Genomic DNA, 17,101 nt, shown 5'->3' with positions numbered 1-17,101 from the left:
TGGTCGGCTGTTACATTGTACCGGCTGTGGTCGGCTGTTACATTGTACCGGTCCCCCTGGGGGTGGGGGTGGTAGAGCACTCCACCTATTCAACACAAATGCCATCTTTCCCCACCTTCCAATTTGTTTAAAAAAGATGTATTTATTTTTATTGCCAAGTGAGATATGCAGAGAGGAGGAGAGACAGAAAGATCTTCCATCCACTGGTTCACTCCCCAAGTGGCCACAACAGCCAGAGCTGAGCAGATCCAAAGCCAGGAGCCAGGAGCTTCTTCTGGGTCTCCTACGTGGGTACAATGTGTCAGAATTGATGGAACAGACAAGAAGATGCTTACGGTAGAAATGATTTTATCACCATGCTTTTCGAATAATGCATATTGTCTAAGAACACAGGCTTTTATGTCCCAGAAACCCAGTGTGACAAAGACCTTGTTGCAAAGGCCAGGGTAGGCAAGTTTTTGTTAATTACTATCTTGGAGGAGACCAGCAGTCTGTAAGGTCGGGTTTTGGATATTACTTATTTTTATTGGAAAGGGATGTTAATTAAAGAAATTCAAAAGGGAAGAGCGGCATATTGGGACTTGGCTGTGTTAGTTTAAGTGCACTTAAAGGTCTTACGTTATTACGGCAGCTAATTCCCGCAGCCCACCGCTAGCCGCAACAGCAAACACGATGAGATATCAGTTCTTTATTCCAGCAGGTCGGGACTGGGGCGGGGGAGGAGGGGGAAACTGGAAGGGACATGTAACCTGCCATAGTGGCAAGGTGGAGGGCTGCCAGGGCAGGGGAAGGGAAGATGGAGGGGGACAGGGCGATGGGGAATGGCACAGCGGGAGAGCTAAGAGGAAGAGAGAGGCGGGGGAGAGAGAGGCGTCTGGGGCCCTGTGTGTCATTCAGGTGAGCCTACAAGTGGGCAGGAGCTGGGGGAAGGGACCGGGAGAGATTGGGGGGCAGAACACACACCAGCACCCGCATGGGAGTCCAGTGCATGCAAGGCAAGGCCTTTAGCCAGTAGGCTACCTCACTGGGCCCAATTCAATTATTTTGAAAAGAAGAAAAGAAAAGAAAAGAAAAATTACATGGCCAGAAACCCGGAAAGAGATCAGAGACAACAGGCATCTGAGGGGAAATGGCCTCTGGCGTGTTGTAACCCGAGCAGCCTGCAGAAAATGGCAAAGTGGATCGCACATTCCAGCAGAGAAATGCACTGACTGGGTTTGCGAAACCAGCGTCCCGTGCTTTCCCAGGAATGCGTGCTGTGCACACACCTTGAACAACCTGTTTGGGGCTCTGCTGCAATGAAGTCGCGGCCCAGGGACCCACCAGGTGGCTGTACTCTCCTTGCTCTTTAGGGCTGGAATAATACTGTTTATGTGCGGCAAAGGCTCAATGTTCCTTTATAGTTCTATGAAGCCTTCTGACAGGAGACTGGACAAGGACAGCAAGCAGTATGGGATAAAAACTATCAAGTCACTAACTTTAATAAACCTACCTGGGACTATTTTTGAGAATCCCTAAAAAGAAGATTATAGTAGAAATCTATAGCTTAAAAAGCTATACAGGAAGAAAAACTAAGAAAAATAGACAGGTTAATATTAAAACCAATGTAAGGCACAGGACGCAACGAGAGTTAAGCGCTTAATGAGTAAAACTGCAACTGGTGCCACACCGCGTCCACAAGAAATAGTAACTGCAGGCTGTCACCAGGCTGTTCGAGAACAATCTTTGCTCAACACACCTGCTTACCTCCCTGGAATAATTCTAGAAATGTAACCACATGAATAAACAAAGAGAATGTCGCTTTGCAATCATCTGTTGTGTATAAGCTGATGTCTTGCTTTCAGAAAATGCACTCAGATGCAACTGCTTCGAGTTGTCGTGTCTGTTTGTCACTCGCCGAATCCTTGCACCGCCCCGGGGCCTGTTCCTGTCGGACTGATTGCTCCCGCCGAGCCCGTCTGTCGCAAGCCATGACCAGGTAGGACTTCTGTTTTGGCTGCCCCAGGGAATCCTGGCAGGTGGCATGGGACACAGCTGCTTCACCGTGGGGGGGCCTGGTCGGTCCTGGAAAGACCCAGCATGAGGGGGCATGCCAGGCCCGCCCCAGGCCCTATCCTCCTCCGCCACCTGGTACATAGCACTCTTGCTGACGGTTTGGAGCTGCGTGTGTAGTAGATGGAGGGGTTGTGGCTGAGGCCTTCACAGATTCTAGTTTTATCTTGTCTACTGGGTGGGCAGAGGGCTGGTGGTGAGCTTGCTGTTGGTGGCAGCCGGCAGATGGGTTTCCCTTCCCAACCCTTATTGATTCCCACACTCACCAAAGTCCACACCAGCCTCACACAGGGCCACCTGCAGGCCCTCGTGCCTCAGCTGCCTGCCAACCTTCCTGAGGGATGGACACTGTTCTGGGGGGCAGAGAGAGGAGAAGTGGGCCACTACTCTGCCTGTCTCCCCCCGTTTCAGCCCTTTACCTGAAGCCAGGAGGTAGGGCCCCACACCCCAGCCTGACAGCCCCAGGGCCTCCCTCCTGCAGATCTTTCGCAGGAAAGAGCTCTGGGTGGACAGGTTGTAGAAGGTGCTGCACGTGGGCCGGTGGAGAGGGACAGGAGACAGACGGGTGAGAGCTCACCTAGCCCAGCCCACAAATCTCTGCCCACACAGGTCTGGCCCCATCCTTTCAGACTGGCCCTTCATCCTGGTCCTCGTCCCTCGGCCTCACTGGGAGGGCTTCCAGAAAGGCCACGGCCCGTTCCTCATCCCCAAGGCTGGACGCGCAGCCAGCCCCGACCCCTGCTCACAAGGCTTGTGGTACTCGGAGACCAGGGTGGCCTGCAGCACGTGGCGCCTGCGACAGCCCAACACTGTGTTCTCCTGGCGGGAGAGCTGGGGGAGGGAAGGGACACTGACCTCGTGGCCTCTGACCATGACCTGGGGCATCCACATCAGAAGAGCCGACTTCAGGGTGCATGGCCCGTGTGCAAACACCAGCCCAGGCTGATAGAGGGCCGGACCCTGGACTCTGTGCCCATACCCCTCTGGGCTGCCCAGGGCTGCCCCATCTTCTGTGGGTACAGGATGACAGTGCTGTCGTTGGAGCTGGTCTTGGTCCCATACTAAAAGGCATACCTCTGCACGTTGCTCGTGTCCTGGGGAGGAGGGGAGTGTGATTGGAGCTGGTGGAAGTCCTCAGACATGCTGCTGCGTTCTTGTGCAGCTCCAAACCCCAGCCCATCAGCGGGGGCCACGGAGGCCCAAGCCAGTCGGAGGGGTGGCCCGAGACCCCACAGGCACATGGCCACTGGGTCCACACAGGTGCACCCACATAGGTGCAAAGGTCCAAGCACTTGGGCCGACCTCTGCTACCTTCCCAGGAGCATTAGCAGGGAGCTGGGTCAGAAGAGGAGCAGCCAGGACGGGAACTGGCACCCGTGTGGGATATTGCTTAACGCGCTGCACCACAGCACTAGCTCTGTCTGACAAGCTGACAGTCCCATCCCTCAGGTGGCTCTGGAAAGACGACACATCCATACGTTTCCTCGTAAAGGACTTTGTGTCAAGTAGATGGTCCGTGGAACTGCACGGAAGGAAAATGAGCAAGGAGATGCAGGGGAGGCAAGCTGACGTGGACAGGCCAGCTGCAGGTGGCCAGATGAGCATTGCTCTTGTAGATAAATCCCGCTGGCCCGTGGGTGAGCAGGATGAGGACTCAGTGTATTCCATTGAGGCCGTTGCCTGCCTGCTGATGCAGAAGCTGGAGTTGGGTCGGTTCAATCACATGCACTCCAACGGGCTGCTGGAGAAGCGAGAGCTGGGAGGTGGCTTCAAGTCCGTGCAGGTGCCCGGGTCCTGGAAAGTGGGGGGCAGACGCTGACCAAGGTGCTGGAGCTGGCCGGGGCGCTGTCTGTGGTGCTGACCTGCCCTGCTGCCTGCATCCCCACACCCCAGTCAACTGGCGTTGACCTCCTTCCACCAAGAGGTACCCTTCGAAGGAGAACAGGACCTCCACGTGCCTATCAGTGTCCCCAAGAGAGCTCAGAATGTTAAAGGCCCATCAACCACAGCAACACCTACCAGCAGAGGTCCGCAAAGGCAGGAGTGGCTGAGGGGCAGATGGGAGGACCACAGAGGTGGCACTTGACTGCGAGGCCATGGCCTTGCCAACCCAGCTCCAGGATGAGCTCATAACCACCAGATCTTATCTTTTAAAGATTTATTTATTTTTATTCAAAGTCAGATATACAGAGAGGAGGAGAGACAGAGAAAAAGATATTCCATCCTTTGGTTCACTCCCCAAGTGGCCACAACAAATAATCTGGAGCCAGAGGCCAGGAGATTCACGTTGATGCAAGGTCCCAAGGCTTTGGGCCGTCCTCCACTGCTTTTCCAGGTCACAGGCAGGGAGCTGGATGGGACCTTCTGGTAGCCCATGGGTTAAAGGCTTCCCACCCTGCCCCCAGGAGCTTCCCTTAAGAAAGAAGAAATGCAAGGGGCCTGAGCAGTGGCGCAGTGGGTTAAGCTGCCACTGGCAACACCAGCATCCCATAGGAGGTACCGGTTTGAGTCTCGGCTGCTCCACTTCCCGTTCAGTTCCCTGCTTATGGCCTGGGAAAGCAACAGAGGCTGGGCCAAGTGCTTGAGTCCCTGCGTGCATGCAGGAGACCCAGAAGAAGCTCCTGGCTCCTGGTATTAGGACTGCCCAGCCCTGGCCGTTGCAGCCATTTGGGGAGTGAAGCAGTGGATGGGACATCTCCCTCTACTGCCTTTTAAATAAATAAAAACTATTTGAACTACACGGAGAGAGAGCTGCCCATGTGTGGTTTACTGCAACAGCCAGGGCTGGGCGAGCTGGAAGCCCAGTGTTGGGAATGCCAACTGGGTGCCCCAGGGGCCCAAACCTGGCTGCCTCCCAGGATGTGAACTGTCGGGAAGCCGTGATGGGGAGCTGGGCTAAGACTGGAATTCCTGGTTTGCCATAGAGCAACCGGGGTTGCGTCTTAGCTCGCCCTGGCTTCCGGTCTCTGTGCATGGCTTCCTTGGCCTGCCAGAGACACCCTGGCATGGTAAATCGAGACCATTGTCCATTGTTCCCGAGACTTGACAGGCCCCCGGGTGCAGAAGGCAAAGGACACGTCTGGAACCCAGGGAAGGAAACGCATCATGCTTGAAGCACGCCTGGGAGAAGGCTCGCTCTGTCCACAAGTGGTGCCCGCCGGCAGCTGTGGGCGCCTAGTAAAGAGACTTGCCCTCTGCCTGCATTCCTCAGAAAGACTGGGGGTGCTGGGCAATCACTATGACTTCCCTCTACAGCCAAGTCAGCACGCCTCCCCCCCGCCCCATGTCTGGCCTTGGCTGTGAGCCTGGCCCCTGCCTGGCCTGCTGCAAACACAGAGGAAATTCCCACTGGGGCAGTGTGAACACGTCTGAACAACCTTGCAGCCCCACCTGCCCCCCGCCCTGCCACGCTGCAGGGGCAACCGAGGCCTGGCGCGCACGCACCCACCATCTAGTTCCTGCTTCTGTGGACAGCTGGGAAACAAAGGGTGGGTGGGCAATATCCGCCCAGGAGCACCTGCTGCCAGCCAGGGACTGTGCAGAGCGCCCTGCGTCCTCCCGGGAGGCAGACACAGGATGGTGAGGTGTAGTGGGCTAAGGCCCCACTGCGGAGTCCACACCACAGTCCTGGGGTCCCAGCTCTGCTCCTGGGAGGAAAACAGGCGAGGAGGAAGGCCCCAGCCCGTGCTGGGGACCCTGCACCTGCCTGGGTGATCCGGAAGAAGCTCCTGGCTTCGAACTGGCCCTGTGGGAAGTGAACCAGCAGATGGAAGAGCCCCTATCTCCCTCCCCCTCCACTCTTCCCACCCCCACACACATCTGTCTGCAGTGTAGTAAATAAATCCTACAAAAAGGGGGGCGGGGAATGGCATCATGGGCCAGTGGCTAAATCCTCGCTTTGTAAGCGCTGGGATCCCACAGGGGCGCCAGTTCCTGTCCCAGCGGCTCCACTTCCCGCCCAGCTCCCTGCCTGTGGCCTGGGACAGCAGTGGAGGACGGCCCACAGCCCTGGGACCCTGGATCTTGTCCTCCGTTCCCCAGGTGTTTGGGAGAACCAAGCAAAAGCGGTTTCTCAAACAAAAATAAAGTACAACAAAACGGAAAACCCTTGACGATGAGGGTGGAGGACCGCGTCCCGAGCTGTGCAGGGGAAGCTGGGGGTCACACAGCACCTTCCGGCCCCTGCCCGCGGGTCAGTCGCCTGGCCTCGCGCGCCTGGTCAGCAGAGGGCGTCGGAGCGCCTCGGGCCTCCAGCAGGGCGCCGGCCGGTCCGCAGGAATGCGCCCAGCCGAGGGCGGGGACCTTGGCCGTGGCCGCCCAGGCCTCCCCGCTCCGCAGGTCCGCCCGCCTAGCCGCTCCCTGGACCCGCGTTGGCACGGTGCAGGCGGGGGCGCGGGGGCTTGGCGCCCAGGGCTGCTTCCCAGGAAAGGCGGGGCGGCACTCTGCAGACCTAGACATCCCGCTAACAGCACCCTACTGCGGGCCAGCACCTAGTAGGGGCTTGCTTCTGGGGGAACCTCCACTCCACAAACTGCAAAGTCCAGGAGGGAGGCGAGGCGCTTGCGCCTCCAGCGCCGGCCCAGCTTCTTGGGGTACCCCCTCCCGACCACAGGGAAACTTCTGACTGCCTCTCTTGAACACCCCGCCCTCAGGCCTTGCCCCTGGTCTCCCTTCCTCATCCCTCGGGTCTCTGCACCCGCCCCCGGCCCTCGTCCTGGCGCACAGAATTCTTCTGGCAAAGCTTGCTGCTGAGCAGGGGAAAGGCTGTCAGCACGCACATTTGGGGTTGATTACTGGCTGCGTATGACTGTGCGTCTCTGGAAGCTGTGGAATTAGTGAAATCCTCCCCACTGCGGTGCTAGCTGCTTGCTTAGGGGGACTTGGGAAGTCACGGAAGGCTTCCTGGAGGAAGTGGCGGTATGTGTGCTGAGACCGGAGGAGCTGCATCCGGTGGCCCATGTCGGTTCGGGGCCTAAGCACTAAAACCATTAGCAGGGAGCTGGACCAGAAGCAGAGCATCTCTTCCTCTCTGTATATCTGACTTTCCAATAATAAATAAATACATATTTACAAAATAAGAATAAAACAAGAAGTGGAGCATCTAGGCTGGCCTACACAGGATGCCAGCATCATAGGTGGTAGCCTAACCCACTGTCCCACTACCCTGCCATCACTAAGTACTTTGTTTTCACATAAGAAAAAGCATTGGGCTGCGTGTGCAGTAAGGACAAAAGTCCAAGCCACACGGAGAAGGGCAGGTGCTGCTGCAGTGTAGCCAGGACAGCCCCGTCCTGCGGTGGGCCCGGTGCCGTGTCCCTGGAAGGACAGCCCCGTCCTGCGGTGGGCCCGGTGCCGTGTCCCTGGAAGGACAGCCCCGTCCTGCGGTGGGCCCGGTGCCGTGTCCCTGGAAGGACAGCCCCGTCCTGCGGTGGGGCCATGTCCCTGGAAGGACAGCCCCGTCCTGCGGTGGGCCCAGTGCCGTGTCCCTGGAAGGACAGCCACGTCCTGCGGTGGGGCCCAGTGCCGTGTTCCCGGTGCTGTGTTCCTGGGATGAGCCTGCCGCGGAAGCAGGTGCAGGCTCAGTTTGTTAAGTCGCTGTCACTCCCGCAGGAGACCTGGCTGGAGTGCCTGGCTTGGCTCTTGCTGCTGAATCTGGGGAATGAACCAGCAAGTGGAAAATGCTTCTCTCTCTCTGTGTCACCCTGCCTTTTAAATAATAAATACAGCTCTTTTTAAAAGATTTATTTTTATTTGAAAGATAGATTTACAGAGAGACACAGACAGAGTTCTTCCATGTGCTGGTTTACTGCCCAAGTGGCCGCAAAGGCCAGAGCTGAGCTGATCTGAGGTCAGGAGCCAGGAGCCTCTCCCGGGTCTCCCACACGGGTGCAGGGTCCCAAGGCTTTGGGCCGTCCTCCACTGCTTTCCCAGGCCACAAGCAGGGAGCTGGGCAGGAAGTGAAGCAGCTGGGACAGGAACCGGTGCCCGTATAGGATGCTGGCACATGCAAGGCAAGGACTTCAGCCACTAGACTACTACTCCATGCCCAAGCTATTCATTTTCATCTGCTTAGCTCAGCACCCACTCAGAGTACCAGTGGCATACCATGTGGGGAGGCCTTGGAGGAAGCCAGGGCCAGAGCAGGCAGGCATGGGTCTAAGGGCCTGACTGGCTCAGGTGGGCCAAACCGCGGTGCTTACATCTGCGCAAGCCGGTGTGTGCACACAGGGCTCTCCCCAGTGAGAAGCAGGAGCGAGCCAGAGACCCTGCCAATGCCAGCTGCCCGAGCGCAGTGTGCAGCCCTGTGCAGAGCTGCAGGGAGCGAGGCTCCAGGGGTGGCCAGGGCCTGCCCTCTGACCCCCACCACCCGGGGACACGCGCGTCCTAGCACCGCACGGAAGCGGACCTGCTGCGGCGTTTACTGACCCAGCACGCAATCCCCTGACAACTCTCCATCTTTTCTTTCGAGAACTGTGGCCTCACAGCTTCAAACTGGCCATCCGTAATGGTGGGTGCTCCCGCCTGCTGCTCCATTCCCAGGCCGGGAGCCTGGAGCTCCACCCAGCCTCCTCTGCAGGCGCCAACGCCTACTCACCCTCCCTACCCACCCACTCCATGTGCCAGGCAGCACGGAGCTGGCAGGGGGGCAGAGGTGAGGGCAAATGCAGACAGTCCTGATAAGGCACGCAGGGATCCTGGATCTTCACCACTGTGCCAGTAGATGAGCTATGAGCAGAGAGAGAGGAATTGGAGGTGGTTGCAAAGGCTGGCTTGGCTGAGATGGACCAAGACTGGGGTGTGGGGTGTAGGGCGTGGGTGGTGGGTGCAGACCCGGGGACCCAGGCGTTGGCATCCCAGTGCCTTCCTGTGCGCGTTGGGCAATCTTGGCTGATCCGCACGGAGCATTTGGCTCCAGTTTCACAGCATTTCTTCCCCCTCGCTGCGTTGGTTTCTGTAGGGGTTACGATGATGCCTTGTGACATGGGACAGAAAACTGACTCAGGCTGATTCAAGCAACAAAGGAATGTAGCAGGCGGCTACCAAGGGGGAAGGGGCAACAGCCACGTGGAGGGCATAAGGTGACACCCCCTTCGAGACAGTCAGCCCCCCGTCCTTCCCACCTTCCACGCTGTGCCCCACCTACGCCCCCCAAAATATAGTGAGCACAGTTGCTCCTTAGGATTTCTAGGAAGACTCTGCCGGCTTGGCAAAGCCATTCTGCTGCTGCTGCTTTTTTCCTTTAGAAATGATTTACGGAAGGGAGTTTTGGAAAAAGCTGGGAAATGTTGGACATGAAATTCCAGACGCTGCAGACTTTGTGGATGAGCTCAGTAGCGAGCTGGGAGGACTCAAGTGGATGGCTCTTGGTAATTCTTAAGAAAACGTGTTGTTTTTTTAATTTTCTTAGGGGAGATAGCTTCCATTCACTGGTGTGTCCCGTAACAGCCAGTGCTGATGCCAGCAGCCTGGGACTCCATCCCAGTCTCCCATATGGGTGGCAAGCACCCAGCGACTTGACTCATCACGGTTGCCTCCCGGGGGTGGGAGTGGGTGCTTGGGCAAGGAGCTGGGATGAGGGGGAGCAGGGCCGGGACGTGGACACAGGCACCATGACCTAGGATGTGGCTAGCTCAGCGGCCTCCTCACCCTTGTCCTGGATGCCCACACAGCTGTGCAACATCGCTGTGGTGGCCTCAGGGCATGCACTGTGCTTCTCTACTTTGGCAACACACAAATATGGCGTCATGCAGGCTGCTGGGCAGACCGACAAGTACGCTGAGTGGGGGTCAGTGATGACCACAGGGGCAATCCCAGATGGCAGCTGGAGGATCCCTTCACCCCACACAAGCTTGAGAGGGAGGGAAGATGAGCCTACACCCCAGAGCTGAGGTCTTGCTCAAGGACCATGGGATGGGCCTGGTGTGATAGTCACGTGGCTAATGTCCTTGCCTTGTATGCGCTGGGAATCCCATATGGGCATTGGTTCTAATCCTGGCAGCCCCACTTCTCATCCAGCTCCCTGCCTGTGGCCTGGGAAAGCAGTGGAGGACGGCCCAAAGCCTTAGGATCCTGCACCTGTGTGGGAGACCTGGAAGAGGCTCCTGGCTCCTGGCTTTGGATCGGCACAGCATCGGCCAGTGTGGTCACTTGGGGAGACACATTGATTTGGGACAGAGTATCATTCGGATTTGGGTTCTGGCTCCTCTCCAGACCCTAGCTCCCTATTCATAATGCACAGGAGGCAGCAGTGAGATCAGCACGGAGGAGACCTGAGTGGAGTTCCTGGCTCTGGGCTTCAGCCCAGTCCAACCCAGCCACTCCAGCCCAGCCCAGTCCAGCCCACTCCAGCCCAGCCTAGCCCAGCCTAGCCCAGCCCAATCCAGCCCACTCCAGCCCAGTCCAGCCCAGCCCAGTCCAGTCCAGCCCAGCCCAGCCCAGCCCAGTCCAACCCAGCTCACCCCAGTCCAACCCAGCTCAGCCCAGTTCAGTCCAGCCCAGCCCAGTTCAGTCCAGCCCAGCCCAGCCCAGTCCAACCCAGCCCAGCCCAGCCCAGCCCAGCCCAGCCCAGCCCAGCCCAGTCCAACCCAGCTCACCCCAGTCCAACCCAGCTCAGCCCAGCCCAGCCCAGCTCAGCCCAGCCCAGCCCAGCCCAGCCCAGCCCAGCCCAGCCCAGCTCAGCCCAGCCCAGCCCAGCCCAGCCCAGCCCAGCCCAGCCCAGCCCAGCCCAGGGGCAGGGGGTGGGGCTTAGCTTAGGGAAGAAGACTCCTGTTTTCACGGACATTTAAGACATTGAGCTTCATTACATATTTGATATAAGTGCTAGCACAGACACTTTTTTTTTTTTGCTGATGGGGTGAGTGGCCCCCTCAGACATGCGTGTGTGTGTCTATGTGTGGTGTGTGTGTGTGTGGTTAGTGGGTAGGCGTTGGTTCTGACACCTCTAAGTTCCCAGGCCTGGAATCCTGTAGCCAAGAGGTTGGAGGGGATATTCTGTCTTGTTCTTCAAGACCACGGCACGACTCCTCCTCCAGGAAGCGTCCCCTGCTTTCCCAGGCGTGGACCTGGCTGCCCACTCTGGGGTCCTTACCCTGGGTTCCAGATTCTCTCTCTCTCCTCTCCCTCTTCCCACCACCCCAGCCCTAGCCCACGGCGGGATCAAACCCGGGCCTTTCTTGGGTTCCAGCCATACTCAGACACAGGGCAATTGAGACTGAGTGTGTAGAATGAATGAGTGAATGGTGAGTGCGCACAGCCCACCAACTGGGCATGACCAGAGAGGCTGTGCAGGGAGAGGAAGCAAGGGGGACAGGCAGGGCCGGGCTCACCGCGGCCCCACCCGCGTGGGCAGGCAGCCACAAGCCAGGCACCGGATGCCCAGGCTGAGCAGGCGTGGCCAGCGGAAGAGGAGGCTGTGGGTGACTGTCACGTACAGCTGGCCGGAGGGAGCCACCGTCTTGAGCACCATCAATGGGCTGTAGCGGCTGTTGGTCTGTCTCCGCAGGGGCGGTCGGGACGCACTGATGACTTTGACAATGGCCTGTGGGGACGCAGTCCTGAGTTGTGGGACCCCAGGGGCCCAGCCCAACCTACCTCAGCTGCACCTGCCTGGCCACCCCGACTCACCTGGACCACAGCCTGCGGGCTCTGGCCCACAGAGCGAAAGAGCTGGCTGGAGGCTGGCAGGTAGACGTCCCGGAAATAATGCAGTGTGTCGGGGTCGGTGCCAGGGAACTCCTCACTGGACACCTGTGCCAGGAGCTTCCCTTCAAACTCAGTGACCACGGGGCCCGGCTCCACCAGGGACACACTGGGGGCAGGCGGGGACAGCAGAGTCTGGCCCTCCACCCTCCCACCGCAGCCCGGCCCTTCCTCCTACGGTCCTCCGCCTCCTGCGTCCCCCAGCACCACCCTTCTCTCCAACACCCCAGCCCCCCTCGTCTCACTAGATGTTGAACTGTCGCAGTTGGATGGCCAGACTCTCGAAGAAGCCCTCCAGGGCGAACTTGGAGGCGGCGTAGACGTCGTTGAACACGACACCTGCAGGGGTGGGGGGGGAGAGGGCTTTAGCGGATGCTGTAGGAGACAGGGCGCCTTCAGGAGGCAGAGCAAGGAGGATCCGGGATCAGAACTGGGTGCCAGGGGGCAGGGCATTGTGTGAAGGAGGCACGGGGGTCAGGAGGGAGTGTTCCTGTCTTCTGCCCCGCGTCCGTCCACTCCCAAACCCCCTGGGCACGGGAATCCTGGGTTCTGGTTGGCATGTTCCATTCAGTGGGGTCACTGTGGATGCAGCTCCTGCCTGGCAGGCTGAACTGCTTAGGGGAACTGCCGAGGAGAGGAATGGGGCCAGGAAACATCCAGAGGAGGCTAGAGGGGTTCCCGGGGAGGAGATGGGGGACATGGCTCGGAAGTAGGTGGAAAGCATCACTAACCTGTCCCTGTGCTCCTTTGCCCTGAGCCTGAATCCTGAACCCAGACATCACTGAGTCAGTCCTAAACCCGGGCATCTTGGACTGACGGGGTAAACTCAACAAGGCAGGAATCTCCGGAAAGCAACTCTAGGCTCACCCAAAATCTCAGCCCACACCTGTTTGCCATCCGACCAGCCTGGGGAGGGTCGCTAGGGCTCACCCTGGAGTCCCATGACACTGCTGACCACCACGATGTGGCCCCGTCGTCTCCTCTTCATGCTTGGGAGCACAGCTTTGACCAGACGGATGGCCCCGAAGAAGTTGGTGTCAAAGATACTCTGCATGGCAGCCACGCTGAGTCCCTCTATGGGCCCCACCAGGCCCAGGCCAGCATTGTTCACTAGGAGGAGGACACGGGACGCGTGCTAACTTGAGCTCTTTCAGGGTCTCCCCTCTGGGAGCAGCCCCGGGGTGACCCTAGCCTTTAAGTGAAGAGCTAGTGCGGGATGGACAGCTGGGGAACTGTGGTGTTCCGTGGGCAGTTTCCCGCTTGTTGCAGGGTCCCTGGGGTCGTGGTGTGGGGAAGGAGCAGTCCTTTCCAGACATGAGCAATGCGTCTCTAACCCCAATGGCGCCAGTACGGCCACGCCCGCCCTCCTGGAAGACCATTCGGGGACTGCGAGTGGCATCTTCATCATAGCCTCTTCCCATGTGACTCATCCAAGTAATTTCCCCAGCCACATACAGTTTTCCCATATGTGAGAATTCAACTCCCACCTCCACATCTATTCCCAGTGTCCCTGCCAAGTGGACAGGGAGTCTGGGTTCTTGGCCAACAGATCCGCCCCTTCTAGCAAAGGTCACTCACAGGTTGCTGGTCAAGCAGGAGGGCTGGTACTTGGACTCGGGGGGTGGAGGGAGATCTCACCCTAAGCGAGGTTGGGGAGAGGGACTCCAGGAACCCCCAGAAGTCTCACCCAGCACGTCCACATCCTGTCCTGGGATGCAGCTGAGACACTGGCCCACTGATTCGTCACTGCACACGTCCAGCGAGGCCACGGTGAGCGTCTTCCCCAAGGCGTCCCCAGCAGCCTCCTCCAGTGCCCCCTTCTTCCTCAGGTCCCTCATGGTGGCAACCACTGCCGGCAGAGAAGAGTTGGAATGGATGCCAGGCTCTTGCCCACCTGGGGATGGTTTTGTATGAGCAGTTCAGGAGGATTGGAGGCCTTCAAATGCACTAGGCTCTTCACAACTCACACGAATGTGCACAAAGGCGTTCGTATCTGTCCACCTGCCCACCCATCTGTCCTCTCTCATCCGTCAATCAATGCTCCCACCTGACCGTCCGTCTATCCGTCCATCCACCCATCTATCCAAAAACCCATTCTCCCTTCATCCATCCATCTGTCCCTCCGTCTACACGACCACCCTTCTGTCCACACTCTCACCCATCTTTCTCTTCTCCATTCCTCCATCAGTTTGTCAACCTGAGTTCATGAAGGACAGCAATGGCGTCACACCATAAGGTTTGAGGTTGTTACTTAGCAACAGGTCCTAGGGGGAGGTCCTGAGGCTCTAGGGGACAGGGCCAGCACGACAAGGAGGCCAACTATGCCCATTATGCAGATACCTACCGTGAAGCTCAACAAGGTAGAACTCCTGGCCCGGCCACCTCTGACAAGAGTTAGATTTGCAGGCTGGTGTTGTGGCCCAACACGCTAACCCTCCAGCATTGGCATTCCATGTGGGTGTCAGTTCATGGCCTGAATGCTCCACTTTCCATCCAGCTCCCTGCCTGTGGCCTGGGAAAGCAGTCGAGGACAGGCCAAAGCCTAGGGACCCTGCACCCGCGTGGGAGACCTGGAAGAGGCTCCTGGCTCCTGGCGTCAGATCAGCTGAACACCAGCCATGCAGCCACTTGGGGCCACTTGCATGTCAGTTGCCAGAGGATGGAAGATCTTTCTCTCTCTCCTTCTATGACTCTGCCTTCCCAACAAAACCCAATAAATGTTTCCAAAATAAAAAGAAATTTGAACTTTGGTCTGTGTTAAGCTCAGGCTGTTAAGTTCAGCTTCACCCACATGTTCATACACACACACACAATTGTAGCTGCGCACGCTGGTTCAGGACTCTTAGCTCCAAAGGGCATTTACATATGCATTTGCACATGGTTTGCGATCCTGTGTGAGCTGCAGGTGTGAAGATGAACGGGGCCACCGGCAAGAACATGCAGTGCAGTGACACGTGTGGCCAAGTTCATAGGGTGACTTCGGGCAGGGCTCTCTGCCAGTCTGTGCATCAGTTGACTTAGAAAGGAAAAGAGGGAGGGAAGAGGGGAGAGAGGGGGAGATCTTCCATCCTCTGACTCCGCGAACGCCCTCACCCCCAAAGCCCAGAACTCCAGGTTCCCCACATGAATCCAGTGCCTTGAGTCCTGGAACCGTCAGCTGCCACCTCCCCCGGACTCCTCACTTCTAAAGTTACGGTGGTGCCGACTGTCACAGGAGTCACAGCATACTGCACGGAAAACACTTGGAACAGCTCCCGGCATGTGGTGGACGCGAGAAACCTCACCCTGACCTCTGCCTCCCTCCCGTGCCCGCGGGGACACTGGTGGGCACACACAAAGCTGTGTCATCTGGGGAGGGGGGTGGCACGGCCAGGAAGATGTCGCCCCATCCCATAGTAGGATTCCTGCCCTGGCTGCTCCATTTCTGAGTCCGGCTGCCTGCAGGTGCACACCGTGGGAGCCTGCAGGGTGGGGCCGAGCATCTGAGCTTCTGTCACCGTTCAGACAGGTTCCTGGCCCCCGCTTTCAGACTGGTCCAACCCTGACTGCTGTGGGTGTTTGGGAAGTGAATCGGGGAGTGGGAGACCTCAGCCTCTTTCTGTCTTTCAAATAAATGAAGAATATTTTAAAAAGAGAGAGGAGAAAACAAACAAACAAACAAAAAACTCCAACATCTCTTAAATGGAGGGCAGAGGCCGGGAAAGTGCGACTCTGCCAATTGGGCCGAGTCTCTGACCCCGGCAGCTCCTCTTGTGTAGCAACCCTTTACCCCGCTCCGGCCCTGGCCTGCTCGAGGTCAGGGGTCTGTGTGCCTGGGTGCTTTCCTCCACTGCAGCAGCAGGGCCGGGACCCAGAAGTTGAAAGCACCTTCTCGAGGCCCCCAAGGTCAGGAGACTTAAGAAGCTTATCCCCGGAGCAGCAGGGATAATGTGGGGGGAGGGATGGGGTGGGGTGGAACGGGAGGGGTACGCGGTGGGGAAGCCAAGTCTCCATCCTGGGAGAGCCTTGTGGGAGTCACGGCTGGCTTGTCTGCTGTCGTGGCTCGCCGCCCGTTACCACGGCTCACCTGCCCTACCACGGCTCATCTGTCCTACCACGGCTCACCTGCCCCTACCACGGCTCACCCACCCCCAGCACAGCTCACCCACCCCCTGGCACAGCTCGCCCACCCCCTGGCACAGCTCACCCACCCCCTGGCACAGCTCGTCCACCCCCTGGCACGGCTTACTTTCTTCTTACTACACTGTCCTCCATGTCTCTTTGCTTTTTAAAACTCTTCATCCCGCAAGTAGCTCGTTGTGGGCTAAGGAGTTGACTAGCACTCGGTAAGCCGAGCACTATAGGCGGTGGGTTAGAAGCACCTGGTCTCAGCCGTATCCAATATGCGCTAATGAGGGTGTGGGGTAAAAAGAAGTAGGTGAAGGGTCAAGCGAGAAGGCAATAAAGGGAAGCCTCAGAGAGGCTTCGGAGAGAGACTTCCACCATCCCTGGTCTCCGGTAGGTGCCTCAATCCCTCAGACCCCTCGACGTATCCCACAGTTGGCGGTAACATAGCTCTGTTTCTTTGGATCTGCTTCTCTCTGCGGTCTCTCTCCTTCCCCACTCCACCACTCCCCTGGTCGCACCACCCCAGCGGATGCCCAGAAATGACTGCTCGGAGGGAGAGGCATGCGCCCTCATGGCCCCGGCCCCTTACCGTGGTAGCGCCGCCTGGGGTCACGAGCCAGCTGCACGGCCAGCTCCAGGCCGATGCCCGAGGAGCAGCCGGAGATCAGGACCGTTCGGGGTGAAGAGGCCATGTTGATCTCCCTGGACACATGACCTTCGCCGGCTGCACCTGACCCCTGCTGCCCAAGCAGGCTTCGTGCTCCCTCCTTAGCCGCTCTCGGCTGATCTCCGGGCCCTCCCCTGCCGGCTGACCTGGAATAGGCAGCTGAGGATGTGGGGGTGAAAGCCTCCATCCCCTCTCCACCTGCTCCCTTCGCGACTGTTTTCTGAGGGTTTTTTCTCGGGGTGGGGGAATGGGTCATTTTTCAGATTTTAAGGGTTTTTTTTTTTTAAAGATTTATTATTTTTATTGGAAAGTCAGATATACAGAGAGTAAGAGAGACAGAGAGGAAGATCTTCCGTTTGATGATTCACTCCCCAAGTGACTGCAATGGCCAGAGTTGTGCCAATCTGAAGCTAGGAGCCAGGAGCCTCCTCTAGGTCTCCCAAGGCTGTGGGCCGTCCTCCACTGTTTTCCCAGGCCACAAGCAGGGAGCTGGGTGGGAAGCAGGGCCTCTGGGATTAGAACCAGTGCCCATATGAGGGTCCGGTGCGTTCAAGGCGAGCACTTTAGCTGCTAGGT

The 17,101-nt window shown here is 58.1% G+C and overlaps 1 protein-coding gene across 1 annotated transcript; it reads right to left on the bottom strand.

Annotated features, from left to right (window-relative positions):
• Positions 1 to 11,374: 11,374 nt before the first annotated feature.
• On the bottom strand, positions 11,375 to 16,550 carry RDH8 (retinol dehydrogenase 8). The gene is made up of 6 exons (XM_040986190.1): positions 16,448 to 16,550; positions 13,439 to 13,600; positions 12,682 to 12,861; positions 11,997 to 12,090; positions 11,677 to 11,860; positions 11,375 to 11,590 (listed from the first exon to the last, which is right to left on the bottom strand). The coding sequence occupies exons 1-6, from the start codon at positions 16,548 to 16,550 to the stop codon at positions 11,375 to 11,377; spliced, it is 939 nt and encodes a 312-aa protein (XP_040842124.1).
• Positions 16,551 to 17,101: the final 551 nt, after the last annotated feature.

This window comes from Ochotona curzoniae, unplaced genomic scaffold (genome assembly GCF_017591425.1).
Source record: "Ochotona curzoniae isolate NIBS_2020 unplaced genomic scaffold, NIBS_Ocur_1.0 contig_4502, whole genome shotgun sequence".
NCBI lineage: Eukaryota > Metazoa > Chordata > Mammalia > Lagomorpha > Ochotonidae > Ochotona > Ochotona curzoniae.
The sequence above is the reverse complement of the archived record's forward strand: the minus strand, read 5'-3'. Positions and strand labels throughout refer to the sequence as shown.